The 18,798-nt window shown below is 43.1% G+C and overlaps 2 protein-coding genes across 2 annotated transcripts in view; one reads left to right on the top strand and one right to left on the bottom strand.

The window, feature by feature from the left end:
• The first annotated feature begins 296 nt into the window (after positions 1 to 296).
• sytl3 (synaptotagmin-like 3) lies at positions 297 to 5,318 on the top strand. The gene is made up of 12 exons (XM_030110319.1): positions 297 to 442; positions 1,068 to 1,277; positions 1,853 to 1,920; positions 2,271 to 2,322; positions 2,416 to 2,482; positions 2,563 to 2,635; positions 3,263 to 3,384; positions 3,760 to 3,882; positions 4,019 to 4,188; positions 4,281 to 4,377; positions 4,473 to 4,643; positions 4,938 to 5,318. The coding sequence occupies exons 1-12, from the start codon at positions 345 to 347 to the stop codon at positions 4,968 to 4,970; spliced, it is 1,284 nt and encodes a 427-aa protein (XP_029966179.1). The 5' UTR covers positions 297 to 344; the 3' UTR covers positions 4,971 to 5,318.
• Positions 5,319 to 8,153: 2,835 nt separating this feature from the next.
• ezrb (ezrin b) overlaps positions 8,154 to 18,798 on the bottom strand; it is a 29,181-nt gene continuing 18,536 nt past the window's right edge. The window contains exons 7-13 of the mRNA XM_030110238.1: positions 15,359 to 15,455; positions 14,842 to 15,005; positions 13,084 to 13,214; positions 11,918 to 12,078; positions 10,711 to 10,803; positions 9,789 to 10,037; positions 8,154 to 9,669 (exon numbers count right to left, since the gene is read on the bottom strand). Of these exons, the coding sequence (XP_029966098.1) occupies positions 9,505 to 9,669; positions 9,789 to 10,037; positions 10,711 to 10,803; positions 11,918 to 12,078; positions 13,084 to 13,214; positions 14,842 to 15,005; positions 15,359 to 15,455 (1,060 nt within the window). The 3' untranslated portion in view covers positions 8,154 to 9,504. The remainder of the gene's footprint in view (positions 9,670 to 9,788; positions 10,038 to 10,710; positions 10,804 to 11,917; positions 12,079 to 13,083; positions 13,215 to 14,841; positions 15,006 to 15,358; positions 15,456 to 18,798) is intronic.

Genomic DNA, 18,798 nt, shown 5'->3' with positions numbered 1-18,798 from the left:
GCACTCTTGCAGTTTTGGCACAGGAAGAAGAGACGAGGCAGTAGACAAGCCTGTTTCCCCTGACATGATCTGCAGAAGCATGAGCTGCATCTGGTGTGTGTGAGAGAGTGTGTGTTCAGTCAGGAAGGAGGAGTGCACACAGAATAACCTTTACTATCTCCTCCTGTCATCTGGCAGCCCCCGAGAACTGAAGAGCAGGTCTGAGGCTGAGTCCAGAGGAGGGGGAGGGCTGAAGAGCAGAGGAGGAGGAGACAGGCAGAGCAGAAGACAGGCGTGCAGATGGGAGGACGGACAGAGAGGAGGAGAGCGTCGCAGGCGACACATCATCAGACCTACTGCCAGCGATGGATTTAAGTTTGCTTCAGTTCCTGGAGAGAGAGAAAGTCCTGGAGGTGCTTCGGAGGGACAAGCAGCTGCGGATCATCGAGGAGGACAGGATCAGGTCAGTGGTTTCAGACGGTCGCTGCTCCTCGCTGAGGCTCAGCTGGAGATGACAGAAAAACCACACAGAGAGCAACAGTTTCTCTGCTTTCTCATGCAAACAACAGTTTCATCCCACCGTCACAGCTGGGGTGTTTTCAAATCTCTTGATTGTTTTGATCATTTGACAGATGAGAGAGATGTCAGTCTCCTCATCTCACCTACACGACAGTAGCTTTAATATTCCAGTGAACTGAGATTAGATGCAATCGATTGATAAAGTTGTGTCTTTAACTTTAACTCAAAGCTAAATGTAAAGAATCCTTCATGTAGATTTAAGGATTCTGAGTAGTTTGTGTTGCAATGGTTTTTCTTGTTGAATCGTTGGGTTTTGTTAAGTGAGTCCATTCTTGCAGATTGTTGTCATTGTCTTCATTAATAATTATTATTCTTGAATACTCTTATTTTCACATGTCTGTTCAATGTGGAGCTGATATGATGACTGAGCCTCTCTATCCTGGGATGAACAGTCTTGTCTTGTTTAGTCTCGTCTCATCTTAATGCTCTACTAGTTATAGATATTGCCTATTCACTCAGGCTATTGATGACTTTAATTCAAGTCTTTTTCGTCCTCCATCTCCCTTCAGAAGGATGAAATATGAGCTGCAGGAGCTCCGGAGGAGGGGGGCCAAGAGTTTCACCCGACAGTACGGCGAGCGGACCTGCGCCCGCTGCCAGAGGCCTCTGGGAAAGTTCTGGAACTCGGGTTCGATCTGCCGCGGCTGCAGCCACCGCATCTGCACCAAGTGCCGCGTGGGAGCGACGGACTGGAAGTGCACGGTGTGCCACGCCTACAGGTAGAGAAAGAGAAAGAGAAAGAGCCGACCGACCATGTGACTCTGTGGCTGACAAATCACTGCACTGAAAGACTCTCTGTGGCTTCACTGCCACTGACTCTTCAGTCTTCACCCAATTTCAGTTTAAAGCAGAACGCCTCCACGGGGAAAGAGCAGATTCACACAAATATTGGTCAAATTCAAACATCCAGAATTGATTGACTGAGTCAAGGATCACGTCAAAGTTTCCCAAACTGAGTTTCACCTACAAGTTTGTACAAACTGCAAACCTAATACAAAGTTCCATTTCAAGCAAAGTTCAAACAAAAAAATCTCATCGACAGTTGAATTATTAATGGTGCATTATGTTTCACCACTGCGACGTGGTAACAAGTCAAAGCAGCCTGGAGGTGGAGCAAAAACCCCAAAACGACCAGAATGTTCTTCCCTCTAACCTCAGACCTATGAAATGTTTTCAGCGGCGGCAGCATCGTCTCTGAATTCTTTAGTAGCTCAACAGCATCAGTGCAGTTTGCTGAGATATTTTATTTTCCACCTGCTCACTGTTTTGTTTTGTTTATTTTCTGTTCTCGCAGGGATGTGAAGGTCCGGTCAGGAGAGTGGTTTCTATTGGAAAAGGCAAAGAAATTTCCAGCCACTGGAGGTTTGTTTCCATCACACTCTGTTGATTTTCCTCCTAAAATCATGGCCATTATTTATTGATGTTTCCATTATATCATCAACTTTTATCACAATAGATAACAAAAACAGTTAATGTCTTTGTGCAATGTGGAATTTCAGTTTAACATTATTTTCCTGAATATAACAAAGCAGTTTTGTTGTCTAGTATTTTTAATTAAATCCTGAATTTCTTCACATTTATCAGAATTTAAAAACGTGAAAATCAGACCATACAATTAACACTGAAGTGTTTTAATGTCCAAGTTCCTCTATGAGTGCTCTCATAAACTCTCCTACTTCTGTAACGTTGCTCAATATCTGCGATTTTCACAGATAAATACGAGACGGTCGGAGAGAAGCTGTTAAAGACTTACGGCGTGCTGAGGTGAGACTGACCTCCTGGTGCTGATCTGAAGTTTTCCAGCTCAGTTTCATTAATGCTAACTTTAATAAGTATGTATTTATTTGTATTTTTCAGTCATATATCTATCGTGCCTCCAACTCCTCCACCATACTTGGATTATCAGTTTCTGAGCAGATCTGGGGTAAAGTACTTCTATATTTCCAGCATTACTGTAGAATTACAAAACACGAATTGGTTGTGATTTACTGTTTTGATTTGTAGGATTCTAAAAACTCCAGGCCTTTCACCAGTTCAGTGGAGGATCTGATGGCTTCCTTCACAAGTCACATAAAAAGTGAGTAATTCACCCTGTACTTACAACACCAGGGATTACTTCATAACTGCACGACATGCAGCAGCACTTCACACATCTACACACACCTCGCAGATGTGTGTGTCGGGTGCAAATACTCACTGGCGGTGTTTCATTTTTACTTTCACTCTTCAGGTTTTAACACTTTCAATTTTCATTCATCACATTTCATAAAATATATAAATTTTTGCTTTTTCAGTTTTAACCCTTCAGATATCTCTAAAAAAATTCCATACAACTCTAACTTCCTGTTTCTCATGAGGTGAATATTTTAGTATTGAGAAATGTTGAGCACAGAATTCTGCATCAGCATCACATCCTGGAGATCATATCATGACCTGCTTATAGGCTCAGTGAAAACCACAAAGGAAGAGGTGCAGAATCCTCTCTGACCTCATTAAAACTGCAAAAGCATTTCGCTCATAGTGGAAAGTCCCGTACGGACAACGCTTCAGCTCCGTCCCGGAGGTCATGGGATGACTGTGGGTCGGCCGGTTGGCTTGCTGGTTTGATTCCCGCCTCGCTCCGTCACCAAGTGTCCTCGATCCCCAAGTTGTTCCCAAACGTGTCCAGACTCGTCCTCTTGACTCTTGACACTTGTCCTCGCAGAGATTTCCACCTCTCAGAGCGACGTGAGGACCGACCAGCTGAAGGTTGACAGCAGCCGCCGGGGCTCTTGCTTCAAGACCCAGAAGAGTCTGTCGGAAAGCGACATCAGCAAAGCCATTCATGTGAGTCGACCGCTGCTGCGAAACCGGGAGTGAAACGTCAGGATGTGTTTTGAAATGTCTCACCTCCGACGAGTGTTTCTAAGTGTTGAAATGACTTCGAGGAGTGACGGTTGCTCATTTTAAAGTCACTGGAGGAATTACTCTCGCATGCTTTGCACTTTTCATTAATAGTGCTTCTTTTTTTTTTGTTTCAATGAGGCAGCCTTTGACCTTTGACTGAACTATGTGTGCATGTGTGCAGAAAAGCTAAAGCTTAATTAAGTACTTTTTAACGGCCTCTGCTGGTTAGAGGGTGGAATTACAACAACTCCTCCACGTTTTGTGCTACTGAGAGTGCAGTAGAGTAAAGTCAGCCTTCTTTGTATTTCCACGCAGCTCTTTAAAGTCCCGAGTCTTCCAAACCTGTTCAAGAAAAACAAAGACAGCGATCAGGAGGGCTCGTCCACCGGGGCAGAAGAAGACACCTTCTTCGGTTCTGACTACTCTGGTGGAAAGAGAGTGAGTGTGAAGATAAGAACATCCTGTGTGAAATCAATCAGATTGCAGACGTCCTTCTTTGACAGAAAGCTGTACTAAGACTGAATGAAGAGGATCCAGATGAGTCTATAATGATCTGTTTTTTTTTTTTGCTCAGGGGAGCAACAGCAGCATCGGCACAGAGTGCGGCCTGTTCGAGAGCGTCGCCGTCAGCGGGGAGCTGGAGCTGGCTCTGGCCTACAGCACCCACACTTCCTGTCTGGAGATCACGGTGGGCGCCTGCAGGAACCTGACGTACGGGGACAGCAAGAAGAAGAAGTGTCACCCGTGAGGACCGCTGCTGTAGTTCAAAGTGTTCCGTCTTTCTTCCGTGATCACACATCAATAACTCAACCGTTCTTTGTTCATTTCACCTATAGGTTTGTCAAACTCCACGTGCTGCCGGATAAAAGCCCCAAACTGAAGACATCAGTGAAGAGGAACACAACAGATCCGGTTTATAACGAAGTTTTAAAGGTAATTCAAAGGAATATCTTCTATTTTGGCTGCTGGAGATTCATCCTTGATCTGATCTGCTCAGATTAAATTGAAACTTCGTATTCTCTCCCCAGTTCGACATCGAGCGCCATCTGCTGGTTGGGAAGAGGCTGCAGGCCTCCGTGTGGCATTTAGGCAAACTGAGAAGGAAAACGTTCCTGGGCGAGGTTCTGCTCCCGCTGGACGGCTGGACAGTCGATGACAAGTTCTCCCAGGGCTTCAACTGGTACCCGCTGTGCCCCAAGGTACAACAGACTCAGATATGAGCGATTCAGCAAGTGTTCAGCAGGAAATGTCACACACTGACATCCTGTCACTGCAACTCTGCTATCTCACACCATCTCTTATTGCTGTACAATAAAACACTCCTGCTCTTCTGCACATTTCCGTCTTTTCTATGTTACTCACTTTGTGCACAAGGTCATTTTTTGTTCAAATATTTAACTTCAGTCCTTCTACTCTGATGATTTAGGAAGTGATGCTTTTAGTGAAAGGAGGATTTGTGTTTCTCATCTTCTCCTCTTTTTTGTATCCATCAGGTTGAAAGTCTGGAGGGACTGATTGTGGATTAGGACTGCTGAGCAAAGTTCTTCATTCCAGCTCATTTCAAAATGCACATAAAGAAGTCTGATTGATCACTGAGTAGTAATTTAATGTTAATTTATAGATGCTTCAATACTTTGCTATTATTTTTAATCCATGAATCCTTTTCTAATCCGAACACACTCTTGTATTGTTGTGTGTTGCTATACACACAGATGAACACTACACCATGCAAGACTGGACCTTGGTTTGTTTTATTTCTTTGTGTTTTATATTTGAGTTTGACTTATTCTGTGAATATTAAATAACTGAACTGAGAAAAACAACTCTGCAATATGTTCACCTGTTATTTATTCTAATAAATTGCAAATAAACCTGATAAAAACTGACTTGAGTTTTTATTCAATAAAATATATATTTGAAAATTTGATATCATATTTTAAACATTATTATAACCACAACTGTTCATTATTTAGTAGAGTGGGACAACTGGTCTTCTAGCAAGACCCTCCATCCCACTGATTCTATTTTGCAAATGTCTTGTTGTTGTTGTTGTTGTTGTTATTTTCATCACTGCCCACATCGCCATCTTGTGGTATTTGATGGTATTACAAGACAGAATGGGGGTTGTTGACTCCCTTGGTCTAATTTGTCAAAGGAGAAGACAGCTGTAATTATAAGACGCTCCATCTACTTTACAAAGTTTGTTTCTGTAGAGACACCAAACACTAAATAAACCAGCTGTTAGTAACATCTTTGAATAAAATGGCAGGTCACATGCACATTCAGGCATAATCATGCAACTCTGCCAGACTTCCCAAGTTCCTGGTTCCAGACAGATTCACATAGAGTTTACACTGCAGACTCCTGAGTCTTGGGCACATTCCTCACACAGCTCTCTCGCCTTGCTGCTTTCATTGACGCTCTCCTGCGCTTGTTTCGCCTGCTCCTCCCTGAGCGCGTCATCCTCTCTGCCATCCAAAGCATCCATGATGCAACACCGTGTTTCTGAGGCCAGGTTGCTGTTGCCATGCAGAACTTTGCACAACACGTCTGAATATCTGACCTTGAATAGAAGAAAACCTCGCTTCTTCAAACCAGTTTCCAGGAAACCAACTTCTATTGTACAATATAAACACCATAATAACCAGGAGTTCAAGACCAGATCTTCAGCTGCAAACAGTGTTTTGAGGAGAATTCACTCTGGTTCTCCTTGAGTTGCTGTAGTCCTGCACTAGAGGTCAGCGCAACACTACGTCTCCTCACATGGTAAAGATCCACTGTCCTTATTAAAGGTGAAAACACCTTCTTATTAATGCGATCTGTCTGCGTCAGACCGCAAACACACCTCCTTTGAGGAGCAGCGTGTTTCTTTGTGAGTACACTCCGCTGTCCGCAGTCCTGCAAGGTGTGTCATGTGTGCTCCGGTCTGTATTTATGAATGCATTAAGAATTGTAAGTGTTTAATAGGCGTGTGGGTGTGTTTGTTTAGCTATTTGTGAGTTGTGTTTAGGTGTCAGCGCCCTTCAGTGACAGTGAGTCCGGGCTTCTCACCTCCGTGTCGCACAAACATGGACAAGACGAACACAATTCCCCATCGTTTCAGAGTCCTTACAGACAAACTCTTTGGCAACATTTACCAAGCATTTTATCAAGCAAGTCAAAAACATGTCAATTTAAAGTATGGAACACCGTCAAACTGGGAAAGTGTGAAGTTTCTGTGGCGCTCCTAAAAGCTAATGTGGCTAATTTGACATCATTCAACACAACTACATAAATGATGCTTTAAATGTTGCTTTATTAAACCATCCTTATTCCAATAATAAACCTATCCACACATGATTAACCAAACTTCAAAGTAATTCTAAAAGTAAAAGTAAAATCAAATCTATGGAACTATTTAAATGAAGATATACAAAACTTTACGTATCCTTCTCATTTCCCACATGCACAAAGTAAAATTCCCTTCTTAAAAGTCTGAATTTTTTTGCCATATTTCTATTGTAATTCCTTTAAGTGCATGGACTCTTTTCACAGAACCTGTAACATGATCATATCTTTAAATGCTTCACTGCATCCAGAATCAGATTCAGTTCCGTCTTTAATGTGATTTTCTTCACTCAGCAGCCAAACGTCCATACAAACGACATTACAATCAGAATAAAGTGGTCTAATATTCTGACGGGATGAAATCTGGAGCGGCAGCAGCGGGGAGTGGCTGGCGTTGATTCAGAATGAGCCACATTCGACCAGAGTCTCCTCGCCGTTTCCTCGCCGGACAATGAAGCCTTTCTTGTCTGTGTGGAGGCGGCGTGTGAACGACTCAGTCGGCCTCTGGTTTCACAGGAGAACAAGACGGGGAAGAGGAGCGTTACTGTGGAAGAGGCGGTGACGTCCTGACCTGGAATTCTGGTGACAGCATGTACTAACAGGTCACCATGGCAACAGGAAGCCCAACAAGTGGCATGACGACAGCGTGGCGGCTCCAGAACATGATGACACTTAACGCCATCCTTTCATTTCTTTATGGATGGACGTTCATTTCAAAAATAGTGTTTTAGTTGATGAGAGGTATTTTCCACATGGAGGAACGTTGTTTTATTTATCCTTTAAGGCACTTCAGGACCTGGAATTTAACATTTCCATACTTGGGAGGATGTTCTGAATGTTTTAAGACATTCTACAACTCTAAAAGATTCTAGAACTCTGACACAATGTAGTCTCCATTTAAACGGGAAAAACGCATCTTTTTGAAGAAGTTCCAACTCGGTCTCCTGTTACATGGGGGAAAACGCCACTTTTCTGAAACGCTGCGATCGCGCATGTGCAGCACGACCACAGCCAAGAGGTCTTTTGCACGTGTAGATGGACAATAACAACGTTTTCCTCCAGAGTGCCGTTGAGAACACTTTGTGTGATACTGTAAGAATGTTGAGTTCAGGCCAAGCACCCTTACTTTTTCTTACTAAAAGATCGATATTTTGTTTGTGGAAAAAACTTGATCTGCATTGATCTGAATGGTGGACTTGAATCCTTCTCAGAATCGGGTAACACTCACAGTCCTTCTATTCTAGTGAAGCTAGATGAGATACTCTGTTCGGATCACATGACTGACTGCAGTGCTTGCAGTGTTGAAAATTTGCTCGTTAAAAAAAAAAAAAACCCATAAAAACTTTCCCAGTTGACATTGTAAAAAGTGACCACACAAGATCTATAATCAGATTTTTTTATTGCCAATATGTAGAACACCTCATTATAAAATCCTTTTCATATACAAAGGCCAGCATAGCTGTGTGTTTCTATTACAGTGTCAGTAAATGCTACTCTAGTCCATGTCCAGAGAGAAGAGAGCAGCTCTTACAGCCTCACCTGCTCATTTCAACCTTAGTGGAGGCCTAACACTATTTAAAAAAAAAAAAAAAAAAAAAAAGCATAATCTAAAGTTTTTTCAGAGTTACATCCAAATGTTTTAGTGATTATGCATCGTCAACCGTCTTGGACTGAGCCTGCAGAGGTGCAGCCGGAGAGAGAAAGGCCACTTAAAACGGGCGCAAGCACCGAACCGGTGCTCAGGCCGCCACTCTACACGCGACAAGACACAGAACAGACCGAAGAAAAATATATTAAAACCTAAGTGTCCCAGTGCTCTGAAGATGAGGACGTTCCACAGCACGCTGCGAACTGCAAACAACAAAAACAAAACAAACCGATCAAAGTACCTGGATGGTGAACGGATCTCCTTCAGTGATTTTTAGATGGCATGTAGTTGGATAACTCCTATAGTAAAAAATAATAATTTACAATTAAATCTCTTTAATTTAGTGATCTAAAGATGTTATGTATGGAACATAAGACTTCTCGTTTTTGGTCAATATATAAAATCTTTAAAACATATTAAATGCTTTTGTTATCATTAGTAGATAGCAAAATAACAAAAATATACAAAGCAAGAGAAAATACCCTTTTAATGTCCCATATACAGTATAAATATATAACTAGGTAGGATTTTAACCTAATTTATAGCAACAATAAACATGAATGGAAGTGTTCAAAATATAATGAAAAACAAAAACATGTATTTCTTTTCCTGCTTATACTGTTCTCCCCTTTCTGAGTGGTCGCTATAAACCGCCGACTGCTTTTCCTCCTGAGCAGCGGCTGACAAAGAAAAGAACCGAGGCTTCGATCAGACGTCATGAGACGAAATCTGGCTACTCTGTCTCACGGCTGCTTAAAAAAAAAAACAAAAAAAACAAAGATTTTGGTTTAGGCGGATCAGATTAAACACAGTCAAAAACACACAAACGGGCTTGAAAACGCTAAGAAGAGAAAAAGGAGAAAGACGGTTTTTTGGCACTAAGTTTCCTTCCAAGCTTGTGCGAAGGAAGCAACAGGAGCGCGTCTCTCTGTGCTGAAACTGCTCCAATTTAGTCTGCAAGCCCACGCGTCTGTGTGTGTGTGTGTGTGTGTGTGTGTGTGTGTTGATGTTTCGGCCGAGGAGCAGGATGCAGTGACCATTCAGAAAGGGTGTGCGGCGGCGCAGCGGCGGCGGCGGCGGCTCCTTTATAAGGCCTCGAACTCGTCGATCCTCTGCTTGGTGTTGCCCTGCCTGATCTGCTTCAGGGTCTTGTATTTGTCTCGGCCCTGCAACACGTTGTTGGCGTGAAGGAAGTCCAGCTCGTTCCTCTTGCTCTCGTCGCGCGCGTGGGCCAGTTCTGAGGTCAGGGCCTGGAGGAGAGAGAGCGAGAGAGAGGGGGGCGGGGGGGAAACGGCGTCAGGTGGAAGTGGCGCCGGGCGGGTGCGTGCGCGGGGTTGACGCCCCTGGGGGCGGAGGCCTTGGCGCTCACCTCCAGCTGCTTCTGGACGCGCTCGTTCTTCATGGCCTCGGTCTGGCGGTCCTCCTCCTTGCGGTGGTCGTTGATGCCATCCATGGGGAGCTCGGCGCTGTGCGTGCTGTTGTTCTCCTCGCTGTCGCTGTTGTCGTCCAGATGGTCGTACATGGGGGGAGGGGGCGGCGGAGGGGGCGGCGTGTCCTGTCGTATCGCCATCTGCAGCTCCTCCCTGGTCTTCCTCAGGTCTTCCTTTGCCTCGCAGGCCTGAGGACAAAACAAATGGTTTTCTCTCTCTCTCAGTAACGGCCTGATTTAGTAGGATTTAAAAAACAAAAAAGACAAGGAAGCAAGCTCTTTGGGTTCTTATGTTTTATGGAGGATAAAAACATAGACACAAAAGTGGTTCTTGGAGTGTGGGACTGGTCTACTATTTATTCTCGTTTGTGCCTTTTTTCCCCCAGTCATGGTAAATACACACACACACACACACTTATTTAATTGCTTAAAGCCTCACAGTTTCACAATTTCAGGCCTTAAAAAACATGCTGTGTTTTTGGCTAATGAAGCCATTCATTCCTCCCAGTACTTTGTTTTTACCCGAAATTGCACAATAATTCAGGAAAATGCAGCGTGTGCCGATTTGCTCCTTTGTCAGATAAAATCTTCAGCGCCGGTCGGCTTCCGCCTGCGTGACAAGTTTCTTTTAACATTAGCAAACATTCACAAATCTGGCTTAAAGAGTGTTTTTTTTTTTTTTTTTTTTTTTTGCGATGACAACAATGTAAATTCCTTTTTAAAACAATATGGGCCGAGTAAGGAGTCTGGAATTTATCTGCACTGTTGCAAAGTGTTGCACTCGACTGCGGTGTGATTTCCCATGGGACAGAAATAGCAGATTAAGCTTCGGTCAGCCGTCAGTCAGTCAAAGCTCTCTCACCTTGAGCTGCCATGCGTTCGCCTCCTCCTCCTTGCGCTTCCTGGACTCTTCCAGCAGGCTGATCTTGGCGGACTGCGCTGCCAGCTCTGCAGCCTGCAAGCGAAGGAAAAAGGAGCTATTTAATAGAGATAAAAACACTGAGAGGCAACAGAGGATGATAAAGTGCTCGTGATGTTGTTTTTAGTTAAGACGCTGATCCCTCGCTCATCTCTGATGGCCCCACAAGGGTTCCTAACATCTCTCAATATAATCAGATACATAAGTTAAAGAAAGAATCTATTCCGTTTTTTTTTTTTTTTTTAATAAGTTGAAATGATAGTCAGGGTAAGTGTTTGTGTATTCTGGAGGTTCAAATGTGTAAATGTACAATTATTTAGCCTCTCTTTAAAGGTACCACACTCCATTGAGAAGAATGACCTTTGATCCAGCAGAAAAAGAAAAAAAAAAGAGTTGTCAGAGCCGCTGGACTCCTCCTCCGGTTAGTTCACCTCTGTTAACTTCAGCATGACTGTTGTCATGTGACCAAAAGTTACACAACAACACAAACGAACCAATCAAGTGAGCAGCGGACCAGCAACTCCCAGGTAATACCAGGTTGAATGATTGCTTTTGTCAGCGCAGTTTGGTGCCTTCACAAAAAAAGAGGAGAGCGAGTTCTTTGACCTGAAGCGAAGCGGCAAAAATATTTCAAACAGGAAAACAACTCGATTGACACATATTGCTTGGAGTTTGTGAGCTCTGAGTGCACAGCATTCATTCACTTTGTTGCAGCATCGGCGCAACAGCCGGAACCTTCTACTTTTAATGGACGCACAACAGCGAGCACTGACTGTGCGCTGTGGTTCAGAGCCTCCTCTCTCTGCACCTGCTCCGTCCTGCAGCGGAGCACCGAGCCGTGACGCCGTCGTGTCAAAAGGCCCTCGGCTGGTGAATTCAGGACGGCATCGTTGTTCGGGGGCTTATTGCTTTGTAACAAGTTAACGACACGGCGTGCACACGGCCTCGGTCACGGTCAGGAGGCTTCATCCAATAGGGCCACAGCAGGTGTCTGCCCAGTAAAGATGTCCGGGTGTGTGAGCGTGCAATGGAAAGGTCCTGCGGGTGGTCCGGTGAGAGAGACGTGAAAGAGGCGTGGCCCCGCTGGACGCTACAGACTGCCTGACCAGTTCTGTGGCTGAATAAGCTGGGAAGAGGAAGAAACACTGACCAGCTCCTCCTGGCCTTTCTGCTGGCTCTCGGCGTGGCGAGCCAGCGCCTCTTTCTCCATGAGGGCCTCCTGGCGCTCCCGCTCCAGACGCTTGGCCTCCTCCTCGGCTCTCCACCTCTCCTGCTCCAGAGCCATGGCCCTCTGCTGCTGCTCCAGCAAGTCTGGACACAGCAGGAGGAAAAACCGCTTTCAGACACCTCAGACCATCGAGCATCGACTTTAAATTTTTCGTCTTTGTGCACTGTTTCATTCAAAAACCTGAGCGACAAGCTTATAATTCTAAAGATGGTAAAAGTGTATAGCTTGCTGAAGAATCAAATGAACATCTTGGACTTGAAGACAGTTTGAACTACCAAATTATTTTCGTACTTTCAGTTTATCTTCTTTTAGTTTATATCTTTTGAGCCAATTTTTCTCACCTAATTCTAATAAATGATCATATAGCACCTCTTTTTATTTCTACATTTTCTTTGTTCCTGCTCATTTTTTCAGTGTACCGCACATTGAACTCTAATAACTTACATTAAAGGTGCCTTGTAACTAAGATTTGACTGATTTGTGGTGGATTATTAGACATACTGAGCCAACATTAAATGAAGCTTTAACTTTTTATTAATAAAGTAACATGTTGCTCATTGAATTATTTTTTTTTTATTGTACCAAGTAAATAATACTTGTTAGGGAAACAGTTTCCATGTCAATAAGTTAAAATATGAAGTATTCTTTTTGACCAGCATACAAATCCTAATGTGGACACACACACAGCGTTGGAGAAGGAGTGCAGGTAATGAGGAGGGAAACCTGTTTCATGCGATTATGAAACTCTCACTGTGTCAGTCGTACGCTACGTGCGTTATTCAAGGCCTGCGACCAGCCAGTATGTGAAGCATGTCAAAACAAACACCTCCCATAGTAAAGGGTTAAGTTGTGAGCAGGAAACTCAAGCAGAGGCCTGATGTTTTTCACATTCTGATGTTTTTCAGCTTGTTTTTCAGAGATGCAACATTTTTTACAGACTGATTATTTTTTGGGGGAAAACTGAACCATAAACATAAATATGCAAAGAGATTTCTACTTGCAGTGTGTAACTGGAGCTGCTCTTCACTGATTCATGTTGATCGCCTTATTTACACGCAGTATTACTATATTCCGGAGGAGGCGCCCACCTTTCTCTGCCTTCCTGGTCTTCTCCTCGAACTGGTAGAGCCTCAGCATCAGCTGCTGCCTCTCGAGCTCGATCTGCTCCTTCTCTCTCTCGATGGCCTCCCTCCTCTTCTTCTCATTGTCCAGCTGGGCTCTGCAGATAAGACACAGGCGGAGTGAGCCGACAAAAAGAGCTGACGTACTGGAGGTGATGCTTGTCTCGCGCACACACACACACACACACATGCACACGAGCGCACAAGCACACACACTGAGATTCACCACTCATTTGGATAAACTGCTCAATTGCAGCTGCTTGACATCAGCCATCTCTGCATCGGACTTATGTAAATAACATTTCTTTCACATGGTGACAGTTTGTTTTGCGGTTTGAAAAAGTGCAACCCCCCCCCCACCAGCATGGAGGAATACGGTGAGTTTTAAATCCCTGAACGATTTCCGAGATCCCACAAAAAGCTGCACAAAAGCTGCAGGAAGTGCATGTCTCTAAAGTTACACTTCCAGTCGCACTACCTTCCTTTACTTAGCTGTTTATTGGTGCATAATGTTTTTAAACTTTTCTTCATGTTTGATTTAGCTTTTTTCTCTTGCACTTGCGTTGAACTCTTTCAGTTGGTGTGTGTGAACCGCAGCCCTGCTCCGCCGCCGATCTGCTGGCCGTCCCTCCGCTGTTCAGCGCGCCGTCGGCTCGCCGTTGCATCACTTTGTTTGAACAGCTGTGCGGGGCAGACGGCGAGCCGGCAGCTGTCGCCCAAACCGGGGTCAACAGCCGCGCACTTCCAGCTCGTCCAGCGCAGGAAGTCGATGTTCTGGAAGTTTTAGAGGGAATGCGGCGGGATCACGGGTGCAGACGGTGTCAGTGAACTGTCTGCCAGATTAGGGACGAACTGGATCTGTTACTGTGAAGCTGTTCCAGCTCAACGGGGTCAAACTATTTAGGTGCTCCGCTGGCCTTAATCTATCTGGAGCGCTCTGTGGACGTCGAGAGTAGAATCGCCCTTTATTTAAAGAAAACTTCAGCTTTCAATTACTTTTAAAATTCACTGTGTTTTTGTGCCTGGTGGTGAAACAGTAATGAAGAGGATGACGGCTCAAGGCTTTATTCCTAAATATTTGCCAACGTAGAAATGAAGTGTTACATAAAATAATTGATTGTTTCAAAAGTTTCAAGAACTTTTTTGCTTTTAACTGTGATAATTATGACCTCTAGTTAAAAATATTATTTTAATATTCAGATGTTATGAAATATTGTAATGGATTAAAATGTAGTTTTCATGATTTATAAGCCAAAATATCCAAGAAGTAAACAAACGAAGGCTTGAAAAAGATCAATATAGGTGTAACAGATGTAAAATGTGTTCTTTTTTGCATAGCGTTCACCTCAATTAATAATTGTCCCTGATTTGTTCAACACTTTTACTGTTAATAAATGATTCACTTGGCTGTTAAAATCCGTTTGAATCCTGTGGGAAATGGCACTTCACGTTGTGTTCCAGTATTCCTCGGCCGGGGAGAAACACTTAACAAAACAACAGGGATGGAAGCACACATTTAGGATTCATTCTGTCTTTAAAGCTGTTAGGAGCACCTGCAGTGAGATTACGACTGACTGATGATCGACCGAGGTAAAGCTGGTATGATGGGTAGATTGTGTCTTATTATGTCTTATTTTGGACTAAAAAGCATCTGCGAAGTGAATAAACGCACACATTGTTAACCGACTTTTTTTGTGACAGGCCAGTGTGAAAACCACAGCGCACCTCTCCATCAGCCGCTGCTGCTTCTCCTCCTTGGCCTGAGCCCTCATCTGCTGCACCTCGATGGTGTCGGGCTTGCGGCGGCGCATGTACAGCTCGTGGTTTCCCATGCACAGCTGCAGGATGCGCTTGTTGATGCGCAGTCTGGGCGCATAAAACACAAAGTCCTGAAAACAAACGGGCCAGGGAGAATAAGAAAGGGAAGACGGCACACACACACTCGCACACACAGATAAAAACGCTCAGCAGCTCCACATACGGTGAAAGGTAAAGTCGCCTGAGGTACTGAGATAAGGTTTACACCACTGGCTTTTGTGCGAGCATTGCTTAGGAAACAGCTCCGGCTGTTTGCTTTAGGAGATCACACTGACGATACGGCTCAGAGAAACATGATGCTGACGGCGAAACTGAAGCAGACAGCTTAAATGCAGAAGAGCGCCATCGCTAGACAGAGTCTGAAAAGCCTTTAAAGTCTTAAACAAGAGCAATGTGTCTTTGAAATGTGCTCAGTTTTACTCACTGGAGATTTTTTGTCGATCGGCTTGATGATGAACTTTTTGTCGTTGAAGGAAATGTTTCTGATTTCACTCCAGGGGAAGCCGATCTTTGGCGTCAGTCTGAAACACACAGCATGAGAATTCAGTTAAACGGTCTCATTGCAACAAGCTCCTTATAAATCCTCCTTAAATTTCAGTGTCTTTTGGTTTCAGGCTGCTTGCTTGTTTCACCACTGTATGAGTGTGTGTGTGTGGTGAGATTAAAATATTTTCAAGCACCCGGCAGATTAACCGATCATAAAAGAATAATTGCCATTTAAAGATATGTTTATTGCGGCGACACAGACGGTTAATGTGTCACACGGAAATCATCAGGCAGTTCTGGATCGGCGGCGCAGCAACATGGATCTCTGCGACCGACTCTTCAGGTGCGAGGGAAGAATCGGGGGTGTGGCGCCGCCCTCCCGCTGTGCCAGACGAGTTGAACCGATGCCAATTTCACTCAACACCGAGCAGAGCGCCGCCGTGAACACGCGCGCGCCGGCAGTGTCGCAATCTAGAAAAGCAAGCCGTCCAGCTCGCAGCGAAACTGCTGCGAAACCGAACTCCCTCAACTGGAATTTTAACTCCAGCTGGCATCCTGACGCATGCCTGAGGAATCCAGACATCAACGTGCAGCTTCTTTAATTGATGCGTCTGCTGAAGTCTCGCAGCTTGTTAGGCTGAAAAAATCATTACATTTATTGTAAAAAGAAAGACAGAATGATTTTATAAGCTTGTCAGACTTGTGTTTTTGTAAAGTTTGTTTTTTAAAGCTGTCTAACATTTGATTAAAACAAAACTGAAAGCATGAGTTTCTATTTATTAGCAATAACTGGTAGAATAAGCAGAAATAGAAAAAAGCAGAACTGCTGAAACATTAATATTCAAAAGTAAAGTTTTGGTTTACAATTATAATTTAATGAAAAGAGAAAAACTTTTAGAAAAAAAATTGATTTATTAAACAGAAACGGAAACATTTTAAGCATTTTTTGTGTCATGTTCCATCATTTAAGCTTTTAAGTGAAGGAGGATAGGAGGTTTCTAAAACTTTTTATTAGTCAGATGCCCTAATCATCATGATTTGAATTTTTAAAAATGTTTGAAACTTTAGTGTAGCTTGATTTTTAGTGTTACAACTGCAGAAATAACAGAAAAATAAAACTGTTACTATCAAAAGTTTTTCTAACTTTCTCAGATGAATCAATGAATGGAATGGAACAATACTTTGAAAAAAATCTCAGATTCAAGACATTTGATAAAATAGATTTAGAGATTGTGGTGTTTTACTCATAATAAAAATCACTTGAATTCTTTAGTCTCTCAGTAAAGTGTGGGTATTGGAAGTTTTTCCCCTCAGCTGTTGGTAAAAGTTATTTCCACACATGAAGACGTTGAAGTCAGCAGGAAGTGGCACTAAATGCCAATTATACAATCTGATAGTTACAAAAGTGGTTCAAAACTATTTCACTATTCCTAGTTTTAAAGGAAAACCGTGTCTGAATGGGCTTCAGCTCCCACTTAGAGACTGCAGCACATTAACAAGTGAAGAGTGTCAAATGTGAAGTATTCCTGTGTTTACATTCAAAGATATTAGTTCAAGTTCTTTAATTGACACATAGTTTTCTCAACTTTTCTCCAATATGTCCTTCAGTTTAGCATTATTAGTTCAGATGAAGTGAAGTTAATGTTTGTTGGGAAAAGTGGGCGTGCAAAACCATTTTTCATTCAATTCATTCTAACTGCATTTGCTACTAATCCTGTCTGAGCAGGCCACGGCTGCAGTGTAAGTGTGTGTTTGAAGCAGAAATCTGTGTCTGAGCTGAGCAGAAGGAGTTAAACCAGCTCCTCGCTCCATCCTCGGCTGCAGCGTTGCATTGTGGGCCTTCTGCCCACATCGGAGAGTAGGCTGGCCTCGCATTCTTAAGTGCCGCAAAGCTTGAAAAACCAGTCCATAGCCATGGTTACAGCGCAGGGCATTTCTCTGCTGATCCCAGAGAGCACACACAGAGACACGGGCCAGGATTCACCGTCTCACTGCAAAGTGTTTCCTCCCCAGAAAACACAAACCGCACCAGCATTTACCAGTAATTAAAGCACTTAGGGTTGAGATGATAAAGAATCAGGCAGAAAAGGTTCAATTAGAGGCCCCAAGAGGCAGCTGAACTTTGTCATTAGGCTGCCACCAGCACGCTGCGTTCAGGGCCCCCACGGGGCAAACTGTGAGCGAGCAGCCCTGAAGCGACGGGGTCAACGACTGAAAGGCAAAAGCCACCTGTGGACGAAGTGCTCCTTCAACACGGCGCACTTCACTGCAGTGGCTCCACAGAGCAGGGCAGCAGCAGAGAGGGGGCAAAACAGAACTCAGTTCAGCAAAGAAAAGGTCATTATCCCCCCAAAACCACCAGAGCAGCAAATAAAAAGCACAGGAAAAGCTGCACTAGGTGCTGGAAACACACAGGCACTGTTTTAGGAATGTAGGTCAGCCTTTAAATATGCCAAAAAATCATACGGGGAAGATATTAATCAGAATATTTGTCTTTCATTTAAACAAATACAGTACATAGCACCTGAGCAAACAATGCTATATTAAATCATATTATAATATCACATTAAAACATAGTGTTTTCAGTCTTTTAGTGAAAATCTGGTGTAATGAATGCATAAAAACACAATGCAAGACCAAATTAAACTGCTTAACTGTGTCAGTTTATTTTATTTATGAAATATAGTCCTGATTATTGACAATGTCGTCATTTTTGAGGAATTTCTTTCTTCTTTTTTCTGTTTTAACGAAAGCAGAAACACCATGGTGTTGGAAAAAATGGAATGTTTTGTTTTACTAAGCATTTCCTATAACTTCAAATGATTGATGCGTTTATCTTAAAAACACGAATAAACCGTGCTTCTCATATTTAATGTCCTTTTCTGTTGAATAACTCATTGTGCTAGTAAGACAGCAGCGCTGAGTTACGTATAGGTAATTATTAAAGAGAGCTAAAGCTGAAGAGAGAGATTTTTTTTCTTGGTGAAATGTGTGTGAATTTGCTCAGTTTTACCAGTAGATCACTGACCCTTTGTTTTAGGTCTTATCTGACTGAACAAATAAATGTTTCATCACTTTGTTGGAGCAGCTCTGTCACTATTATAAGTTAACTCACATTCAGAATTTAATTTGATTTGATATCAACAGTTAATAGTATTTTTTTTTAATTTGACTGTTGTAAAGTGTAGTTTGTGCCATTTTAATCTCTGTTGTCACCTCCTTGATTGTATTATGCTGGTTTATTCTCGAGAACAAGATAATCCCCCTTGAAGGATTTATCTGAGTAAATTTGTAACAACATGTGTTATCTGCAGGTGAAAAGAGAAATACGATAAAGATGTTTTTCAATGCTTTTAGATATTTTATTGACTTAACTGA

This window comes from Salarias fasciatus, chromosome 15, assembly GCF_902148845.1.
Source record: "Salarias fasciatus chromosome 15, fSalaFa1.1, whole genome shotgun sequence".
Taxonomy (NCBI): Eukaryota; Metazoa; Chordata; class Actinopteri; order Blenniiformes; family Blenniidae; genus Salarias; species Salarias fasciatus.
This window is presented reverse-complemented; position numbering and strand designations above follow the sequence as displayed.

Coding starts and splice junctions, on each gene's coding strand:
- sytl3 (XM_030110319.1), top strand. CDS start 345: ATGGATTTAAGTTTGCTTCAGTTCCTGGAGAGAGAGAAAGTCCTGGAG. Junction 2,483..2,562: donor AGTTTCTGAGCAGATCTGGG/GTAAAGTACTTC, acceptor TTTGATTTGTAG/GATTCTAAAAACTCCAGGCC. Junction 4,378..4,472: donor TTTATAACGAAGTTTTAAAG/GTAATTCAAAGG, acceptor TTCTCTCCCCAG/TTCGACATCGAGCGCCATCT.